This window comes from Anomaloglossus baeobatrachus, chromosome 4 (assembly GCF_048569485.1).
Source record: "Anomaloglossus baeobatrachus isolate aAnoBae1 chromosome 4, aAnoBae1.hap1, whole genome shotgun sequence".
Lineage (NCBI taxonomy): Eukaryota > Metazoa > Chordata > Amphibia > Anura > Aromobatidae > Anomaloglossus > Anomaloglossus baeobatrachus.
This window is the reverse complement of record NC_134356.1, coordinates 217587174-217597829: the sequence shown is the minus strand read 5'-3', so window position 1 is coordinate 217597829 and position 10656 is coordinate 217587174. Positions and strand designations below refer to the sequence as shown.

Here is a 10656-nt window from a genome sequence, read left to right as displayed (position 1 = left end):
CATGCTGCGCACTCCCAAACGTGCTCCATCCGCCATGCTGCGCACTCCCAAACGTGCTCCATCCGCCATGCTGCGCACTTCCAAACATGCTCCATCCGCCATGCTGCGCACTCCCAAACGTGCTCCATCCGCCATGCTGCGCGCTCCCAAACGTGGTCCATCCGCCATGCTGCGCACTCCCAAACGTGCTCCATCCGCCATGCTGCGCACTCCGAAACGTGCTCCATCCGCCATACTGCGCACTCCCAAACGTGCTCCATCCGCCATACTGTGCACTCCCCATCGTGCTCTATCCGCCATGCTGCACACTCCCAAACGTGCTCCATCCGCCATGCTGCGCACTCCCAAACGTGCTCCATCCGCCATGCTGCGCACCCCCTATCATGCTCCATCCGCCATGCTGCGCACTCCCAAACGTGCTCCACCCGCCATGCTGCGCACTCCCAAACGTGCTCCATCCGCCATGCTGCGCACTCCCAAACGTGCTCCATCCGCCATGCTGCGCACTCCCAAACGTGGTCCATCCGCCATGCTGCGCACTGCCAAACGTGCTCCATCCGCCATGCTGCGCACTCCCAAACGTGCTCCATCCGCCATACTGCGCACTCCCCATCGTGCACCATCCGGCATGCTGCGCACTTCCAAACGTGCTCCATCCGCCATGCTGCGCACTCCCAAACGTGCTCCATCCGCCATGCTGCGCACTTCCAAACGTGCTCCATCCGCCATGCTGCGCACTCCCAAACGTGCTCCATCCGCCATGCTGCGCGCTCCCAAACGTGGTCCATCCGCCATGCTGCGCACTCCCAAACGTGCTCCATCCGCCATGCTGCGCACTCCGAAACGTGCTACAACCGCCATACTGCGCACTCCCAAACGTGCTCCATCCGCCATACTGCGCACTCCCCATCGTGCACCATCCGGCATGCTGCGCACTCCCAAACATGCTCCATCCGTCATGCTGCGCACTCCCAAACGTGCTCCATCCGTCATGCTGCGCACTCCCAAACGTGCTCCATCCGCCATGCTGCGCACTCCCAAACGTGCTCCATCCGCCATGCTGCGCACCCCCCATCATGCTCCATCCGCTTAGGAGTGCGCAGCATGCCGGATGGTGCACGATGGGGAGTGCGCAGTATGGCGGATGGAGCACGTTTGGGAGTGCGCAGCATGGCGGATGGAGCACGTTTGGGAGTGCGCAGCATGGCGGATGGACCACGTTTGGGAGTGCGCAGCATGGCGGATGGACCACGTTTGGGAGTGCGCAGCATGGCGGATGGACCACGTTTGGGAGTGCGCAGCATGGGGGATGCAGCACGATGGGGAGTGCGCAGTATGGCGGATGGAGCACGTTTGCTCAGCCTCTCTCCTTCCAGCCTCCCTCAGCATCAGCCCCCCCCCTCCCAGCCTTCCCCAAGATCAGCCTCTCTGCTCCCAGCCTCCTCCAGCACGCTGTGCTCCTCTGCCGACACTCACCCACACCCGATCGCATCCACTCACCCACACAACCGATCGCATCCACTCACCCACACAACCGATCGCATCCACTCACACACACAACCGATCGCATCCACTCACACACACAACCGATCGCATACACTCACACACACACCCGATCGCATACACTCACACACACACCCGATCGCATACACTCACACACACACCCGATCGCATACACTCACACACACCCGATCGCATACACTCACACACACCCGATCGCATACACTCACACACACCCGATCGCATACACTCACACACACCCGATCGCATACACTCACACACACCCGATCGCATACACTCACACACACAGACACTGACGATATTGCACATACGCGCTGATACTCACAACATCCGGGGATATCACATGCTTCTGGCCATGTGATCCTCCGTCAGGTCCTGGAAGCTCACAGCACAATATCGCCGCCGAGAAGCAAGCGATATCCCAGGATGTTGTGAGTATGTGGATGCGATGTGATGTGTGTATGTGAGTGAGTGTGATCTGATTTGTGTGTGTGTGTGTGTGTGTGTGTGCTGTTATGTTATGTATGTTCTGCAGCTGCAGGACCTTGATGTGTGGATGCGATGTGATGTGTGTGTGAGTGTGAGCCGGTGTACACTGGTAACTATGATACACATCGGGTAACTAAGGGACCTTAGTTACCCGATGTGTATAATGGTTACCAGCTTTCACGGCCTCCGTTAAGATCCCAGCATCGCAAGGTTATGTCTGGCGCTGCCGGGATCCTGACGGAGCCGGTGTAGAAGCAAGCGATATCCCAGCATGTTGTGAGTGTGTGGATGTGATGTGTGAGAGTGAGTGTGATCTGATGTGTGTGTACTCACCTGGGAATCGGAGCCCCGTGTCAGTTGGGCCACAGCGAGCGTGCATTGCGTGAGGGGGCGGGGCCTGCAGAGAGCCGGGGCGAGAGGCCAATCCGTGTGGGGGGGCGGGGCCATGGCGAGCCCAGCGGCCAATCAGCTTTGTGTCACCGTAAGGACACAATTTCGGAGCATGACAGACAGACAGACAGATAGACAGACAGACAGACAGACAGACAGAATAAGGCAATTATATATATAGAAGATAAGAAAACACATGATACACATGTATAAAAGAATAAATGAAACCTGATGCTCACGTACATAACACTAGATTTTTACATGGAGGTCAAATGAAAATTAAAACAGTTGACTGAATAGGCCCTTATTGGACCAGTGCACTTTCATATGACAGGCAGTGTACCTGGGTCAGTTCCTCATGATCAGGGTAATAAGATGTAGATAGTGAACATTTACACTCAGAGCAAGCTGCAACAGATGCAATAAAGACATATGCAAGAGGTGAGTGTGTAGTTTGTGTATATGTGCATATGTGTGCATGTATTGTGTGTGTGCATGTATCTGTGTGTGTGTGTATATGTGTGCATATATATGTGTTTGTATGTGTGTATGGGTGCATGTGTGTGTGAATGTATGTGTATGTTTGCATTTGTGTATGTATGTGCATCTATGTGTGTTTATGTATGTGTGCATGTGTATGTTTGTGTATTTGTGTATGTGTGCATGCAGGTGTGTATTTGAGTGCATCTTTGTGTGTATACATGTGCATGTATGTGTGTGTAATGATGCATGTGTATGTATGTTTGTACATCTGTGTGTATGGGTGCATGTCTTCCCTATTTTTGTACATCTGTGTGCATGGGTGCATGTCTTCCCTATTTTTGTACATCTGTGTGCATGGGTGCATGTCTTCCCTATTTTTGTACATCTGTGTGCATGGGTGCATGTCTTCCCTATTTTTGTACATCTGTGTGTATGGGTGCATGTCTTCCCTATTTTTGTACATCTGTGTGCATGGGTGCATGTCTTCCCTATTTTCACAAACTGGGCACTATTAATTCTAAAACGTTGTACTTTAGACAAATCAGCAGTGCAGACACACTGCGGTGCATTACCCCTACCGGCCACTAGATGGCAAACAAGCTTTAATCCAGGCAGGACAGCACAGTAAAAGCGCCGGCTTTCCGTAGACACGTGACACCAGAGTCCCTCTGACCAGAAGTGTCACCCTGTCTCCGCTGTGATTGGTCCGCCTGTGCGTGTCTCTCCTATTGGTGGGTGAGCAGATATTTGGGAGCGCGTCCTTGACAGGGCGCACAAGTAGGAAGTAAACATGGCGCAGCCTCAGCCCCCGGTGATAGAAGGCTTCGTCCCAACACCCTTCATGGAGAAGGAGCAGTTCAGCAGCAAGTTCAGTAGGAAGGTGAAGGAGAACCCGTTCGTGCCCCTAGGTGAGTGCTGGAATGTTTCCTGGCGTGCTCCATGCTTACCCTATAAATGTACGCACCCCTAACGGGCAGGTCCATGTGAGCCTCATACATGGCTGATACCCATAAGGCTTCCAGTCCTTTCTACTCTCCTGCTCCAGGATTCCGGTCACTGAGCACTGGGATTGGACGACAGCAAGATTACCTGCTGTAGAAATGCCCTACAGCAATATGTGCCAACCTGTGCATCGGGCAGGGTTATGGAGTGCGAGACCCCCCGGAGCATGTGGAAGGGGCGATATTCACTGGTGCAAATGGCCGCCTATGTCCCAAGAAGGACCGCAGACCCGCAACGCCCTGTACATACAGTCACCTGAGCTGATCCTCCGAGCGATGCCCAGACCCCTGCAGGGCACTGTGGTCCCTCTTCTGGACCGGCATGTGACTGCTGCCCCTCCGCCAAAGGCCACCAAACACGGTGACAGCGTAGAGCGGCACTGTCCTGTACACATTTCTATCCGGCTGTGGATGGAGGATATGCCGGGTATCTGCACCCATCTGAAGATGATCACCTACCCAAGGATAGGCCATCTATGCAGGGCTGTGGAGTCGGTAAGCCAAACCTTCGACTCCGACTCCGACTCCTCAAATTCTCTTGCACCGACTCCGACTCCGACTCCGACTCCGGCTCCGACTCCGACTCCTACATATATTGCTTATAGTTAGGTGAAAAATTTATTGTAGTACATGAATATGTGTATGTGAACATCAGACATTTAATAATTTTTATGATACAATAATCAAGATATTTGGATAGAACATAAAATATATTTATTGGAATACAACTTTAGAACACAAAAAACTGTAATAAATTGTAAATATGTAATACACTATGTAATATACAGTAGATTACATATATATCTTGTGTGTGTATATACACTGTATATATATATATTTCTTACATATTTACAATTTATTAGTTTTTTGTGTTCTAAAGTTGTATTCCAATAAATATTTTATGTTCTATCCAAATATCTTGATTATTGTATCATAAAAACAATTAAATGTCTGATGTTCACATTGTACTACAATAAATTTTTCACTTAAATATAAGCATTATACTAAATGTTATTATTTAGTAAAATATTCAGCACATTCTGCATTGCACTCCTGTCCCCAATTTATTATATATTTTAGGAGTCGGAGTCGGTGCATTTTATACCGACTCCGACTCCGACTCCACCAAAATGAGCTCCGACTCCGACTCCGACTCCACGACTCCGACTCCGACTCCACAGCCCTGCATCTATGCCAATGTAGTGGAAACCCCTAGGTGTGCCTGGTACACAAGGTGATGCAGCACGTGACCATCAGCTAATTGGCTCCATCACTGGGATAATCACCCAAACTAATAGGGATCATACGATCTACTGTCTGAATGAGACCCTGAAGGCTAATTTCAATGTATCATTACAGTGATTGGACTACCTGGTAGAGCCATCACCAGTAATAAGTGCAGGGAAAAGTAGTATCACATTGTGATTAGTGATTAACGGGCACTATCATGCTCGGCACTTGTAACGAGCAGTTGGATGCTCGGTTGGGCATTACTCTAATCCCCCCATTGACTTCCACTATACTGCGGTACTTGAGTCGCACCCATGTGGGCATCCAAATGCTCGTTATGAATACCGAGCACCTGAGCATAGTAGTGCTCTCTCTCATCACTAGAGTGTACGAGTACAGATCACCTGAGCATGCCGTTGCTGCTAATCATTAGTTATGAATACCAAGCACCGGAGCATTGTAGTGCTCACTCATCCCTAGAAGTTACAAGTATAGAGCACCTGAGCATGCTGGTGCCCGCTCATCACTAATTGAGTACTTAGCATGGTAGTGCTCACTTATCACTAGAACGTACGAGTACCGAGCATCTGAGCATGGTAGTGCTCACTCATCACTAGAAGTTACGAGTACCAAGCACCTGAGCATGGTAGTGCTCACTCATCACAAGAAGTTACGAGTACCAAGCACCCGAGTATGGTAGTGCTCACTCATCACAAGAAGTTACGAGTACCAAGCACCCGAGTATGGTAGTGCTCACTCATCACAAGAAGTTACGAGTACTGAGCACCCGAGCATGGTAGTGCTCACTCATCACTAGAAGTTACGAGTACCAAGTACCTGAGCATGGTAGTGCTCACTCATCACTAGAAGTTACGAGTACCAAGCACCCGAGCATGGTAGTGCTCAGTCATCACTAGAAGTTACGAGTACTGAGCACCCGAGCATGGTAGTGCTCAGTCATCACTAGAAGTTACGAGTACCGAGCACCCGAGCATGGTAGTGCTCAGTCATCACTAGAAGTTACGAGTACCAAGCACCCGAGCATGGTAGTGCTCAGTCATCACTAGAAGTTACGAGTACCAAGCACCCGAGCAGAGCATGGTAGTGCTCACTCATCACTACTTGTGACCAATATATTTCATGGTTTCAAAGAATCCATCAAGTAGGATCTGTCCTTCGGGGTGGCTATTTGCTGTGGTTTAGAGTGAAAGGACTGCTTGCTATCTTGTTTACATGCCCTTTTTATTTGAGGCCCCCTTCTCATCCAGAGCTTCAATCATAGATCTGCCAATTGGCAACACAGAAATTATGAACCTGTTAAGAATACGAGTGCATCTAATCTGCATGAGATGTAACTATAACTCTATAAAAACTAGCGGAATTGTGAATGCAGCTCTGTACTGTATACTGGTTGTAACTCTGGTCTGCACAACTTGTGATGTAGATAGCTGTATACTGTATATGAATGTATAATGGGTATTGGTCCTATATCTGTCCCTATATGCCCACGGAAGACTATAGGCTTGTTACCACTTCTGCCATACATGAATGTATAATGGGTATTGGTCCTATATCTGTCCCTATATGCCCACGGAAGACTATAGGCTTGTTACCACTTCTGCCATACATGAATGTATAATGGGTATTGGTCCTATATCTGTCCCTATATGCCCACGGAAGACTATAGGCTTGTTACCACTTCTGCCATACATGAATGTATAATGGGTATTGGTCCTATATCTGTCCCTATATGCCCACGGAAGACTATAGGCCTGTTACCACTTCTGCCATACATGAATGTATAATGGGTATTGGTCCTATATCTGTCCCTATATGCCCATGGAAGACTATAGGCCTGTTACCACTTCTGCCATACATGAATGTATAATGGGTATTGGTCCTATATCTGTCCCTATATGCCCACGGAAGACTATAGGCCTGTTACCACTTCTGCCATACATGAATGTATAATGGGTATTGGTCCTATATCTGTCCCTATATGCACACGGAAGACTATAGGCCTGTTACCACTTCTGCTGAATTAGTATTATATTGTATGGGAGTAATGGAGAATGCTGAGCAGGCTGTATACATAGAAATGATTCTAACTGGATGTCCCTTTCCCCACCACCACAGGATGCCTTGCCACTGCCGGAGTTTTGACGTATGGGCTCATCGCTTTCAAGCAAGGCAAAACCAGACAGTCCCAGCTGTTGATGCGAGCACGTATTCTTTCACAAGGATTTACTGTTGCTGCCATTATGGTTGGTGTTGTGATGGCAGCCGTGAAGACACGGCCACAATAAAGCACAGATGGAGACTGAAGAGACACTGTGGCCAACCAGTGGACTCCAGACATTATCCATGGAGCAGAAGTAGTTCATGAGTGCTGGATAAGAAATAAATGCCTTGTGTATATTCTCTCTCCTTGTAGTGGCGGTATATATACACGGCTATTAAGCACATTCCTGAGGTCACAGGTTACTGCTGTAATGGATGTGTTGGTGACTATTGATTTTCACATACAGTCATGGATGAAAGTGTTGGCACCTGTGAAATTCTTCCAGAAAATGAAGTATTTCTCCCAGAAAATTATTGCAATTACACGATTTGTCATGTACATGTTTATCTCATTTGTGTGTATTGGAACAACACAAGAAAAACACAAAGAAAAAAAAACGCAAATTGGACATATCATCACAGAAAATTCCAAAAACGGGCCGGACAAAATTGTTGACACACTCAACTTAGGTTTTCCACTACTAATTGAACCCCTTCTCATTTGTCCGAATACTCATTTTCCTAATATATTTATATTACCTACCCTGCTCCTGTGAGCTTATGCCTGTGTGGCTACTATAATCCTCTGTTGTGATGCAGCCACTGGGACCGGAATCAGATGCACTGTCCAGAGCACGTCATTAGTGGGGGCAGGGCGTGACCGCAGTCTGGAGACACATGCTCAGATCAGACATCACTCTCCTCTCTTCCTCCATCCTGCCGATGATTTTGAAGTGCCGTCCCTTCAGCTGATGAGCACACTACGATGTGTTGCTTTCTCTTAGAAAATGTATAACAAATTTGAAAAAAAAAAAAATCATCCAGCACTTAAACTTTTTTTTTTTTTTTTTATTCCAAATCGATTAAAAATTCCAACTCAGATGGCATATAACATGTTTACTCATTTCGGGGTCTACTACCCCCTTAGTCATAAACGTGTTATACAGTATCTCTACACTGTGATCTTACCTGAATATGCCATTGGAGTTGGAATTTTTAATGGTTTTGGAATAAAGCATCAATTTTTAAATGCTGGATGATTTTCTCGATTTGTTATGGGTTTCGTTGGATTTATGTCCGTGCAGTAAGAAACAGAGGAGCTGAATGTTATGCCTTTTTTTTTTTTTAAATTATTAGAAAATATATCTTAGGACTTAACTGCAGAAGGTACCGGCACTTTAGAACTTCAGCAGTCAGACTGTAAAACGCATGCCCGAGCTCAGATCGGGCTTCACCATAATCTCCCCGATCGTGCTCAAGCTTTGAAATGCCATTGCTTCAGCTGTCAAGCCATGTGATATATTCTGTTAACAAGCAGCACATCGTAGCGCTTATCAGCTGAAGGGACGGCACTTCAAATCACCGGTGGGATGAAGGCAGCAAGGAGAGAGCTCTGATCTGAGCATGCGTGCCCAAACTGCTGTCACTCAGAGAGGCAGCCCTGCCCCCACCAATGACATGCTCTGTGCAGTGCATCGGAGTCCAGCGCCCAGACCGGATGTAACACTGGCTGCGGAATCACCACACAGATATGAGCGTACAGGAGCAGAACAGGTAATAGAAGTGTCTTATGAAGAGTTGGGTCATTTTAGAAGGCGTTAAATTAGTAGTGGAAAACCTTTAATATTTGGTTGTACAGCCTTTGGAATAAATAACTGCAATCACTTCCTATACCCATCAACAAGCTTCTTCCACCTCTCAACTGGAATTTTGGACCACTCTTCTTTTACAAACTGATCCAGGTCTCTCATATTTGAAGAGTGTATTCTCACAACACCAATTTTAAGATCTCGCCGCAGGTGTTCAATAAGTTCAGGTCCGGACTCATTACTGGCCCCTTCAGAACTCTCCAGTGCTTTTGTTTTCATCCACTTCTGGGTGGTTCTTGAAGTATGTTTGGGGAAATTGTCCCGCTAGAAGACCCATGACCTAGGATGCAAACTCATCATTCTGACACTGGGCACTACATTGCTACCTAAAGTTTCAGATTTCATGATGCCTTGCATATAGTCAAGCCACACAGTGCGAGATGCAGCAAAACCCCAAAATATCTTTGACCCTCTACCATATTTGACAGTAGGTACTGTATTCTTTTCTTTGTGGGCCTCATACCAGTTTTGGTAAACAGTAGAATGATATGCTTTACCAAAAATCTCTGTTTTTCTTTCGTCACGACAGCACCCACGAGAGAGGGATCCGCCCCCTTCAGGACAGGAAACCTACAGATAAAAAGGGGCGGTCCCCCTCCCTCATCAGTTGGTTTCCTGTCCTGCAGGGATCGGAACCTACAGTACCTGGGTCCAGTTGAGTCCGTGCGGCCTCCAAGGGAACGGCGGAGCTCAGGATCCGGAAGCACGGTCGGTGGAGCTCCCCTCGTGGACTCCGTCCTCCGGTGCACCTCGTCCTCTTTCTCCTGGTCCAGCTTTGCCTCCGGGGATATGACGCCTGCAGCAGAGCGTGCTTCTACCGGAACGTGTGCGCGGCGGGGGGGCCCTGCCGCGTCGGCGCACGCTCCCTGCTGCAGTGACCTGGAAGTATACAGGAGCACTTCCGGGGGAGCGGCCGGGAAGGTTCCTGGTGAAGCCCGTTGTCCCCTCCATCCTGGCCGGACGCTGCGGTGATGGTGAGTTGCTATGGCGGTCGGGCCGGAGCCTCTCCCTGACGCGTGCCTGCGTCTTCACAGCTGCACGGCGTGTGCACGCGGGAGGGGGTGTCCTGGGCCTGCCGCGTCCGCGTTCTGTCTCCTCGACGGTAGCCCGGCAGTGCTCCTGCTTCTGCGGATCGGGGGGGCTCGGCTGTGGATCTCTGCCAGCCCTTTCCCCTGCCCTTCTGTCCGGGGTCGGTCCCCTTCTGGGACGGTCCCTCTGCCGTCAGTGTCCCACATGCTGTGGAATTCCTGGCCGCCTCTGTTCTCTGTGGAAGGCGTCCTGGTGGTGTCTGCACTGGGGTGTGCGCTGGGGTGCCCTCTTGGTCTGTGCTCGGTGGCCCCTGTGGCCTCCTGGCCTCTGTGGCCTCCTGTGACCTCCGGGCCCCTGTGGCATCCTGGCCCCTGTGGCATCCTGGCCCCTTTGGACTCCTGCCCTCTGTGGACTCCTGCCCTCTGTGGACTCCTGCCCTCTGTGGACTCCTGGCCTCTGTGTCCTTCTGTCCCCTGTGGCTCTGTGCCTCCTGGCCTCTGTGTCCTCCTGGCCTCTGTGTCCTCCTGGCCTCTTGGCTTCTGTGTCCTCCGGGCCTCTTGGCTTCTGTGTCCTCCGGGCCTCTT

The 10656-nt window shown here is 49.6% G+C and overlaps 1 protein-coding gene across 1 annotated transcript; it reads left to right on the top strand.

Moving 5' to 3' along the window:
* The first annotated feature begins 3566 nt into the window (after nucleotides 1–3566).
* On the top strand, nucleotides 3567–7537 carry HIGD2A (HIG1 hypoxia inducible domain family member 2A). The gene is made up of 2 exons (XM_075342367.1): nucleotides 3567–3791; nucleotides 7251–7537. The coding sequence occupies exons 1-2, from the start codon at nucleotides 3674–3676 to the stop codon at nucleotides 7418–7420; spliced, it is 288 nt and encodes a 95-aa protein (XP_075198482.1). The 5' UTR covers nucleotides 3567–3673; the 3' UTR covers nucleotides 7421–7537.
* Nucleotides 7538–10656: the final 3119 nt, after the last annotated feature.

Coding starts and splice junctions, on each gene's coding strand:
- HIGD2A (XM_075342367.1), top strand. CDS start 3,674: ATGGCGCAGCCTCAGCCCCCGGTGATAGAAGGCTTCGTCCCAACACCC. Junction 3,792..7,250: donor GAACCCGTTCGTGCCCCTAG/GTGAGTGCTGGA, acceptor CCACCACCACAG/GATGCCTTGCCACTGCCGGA.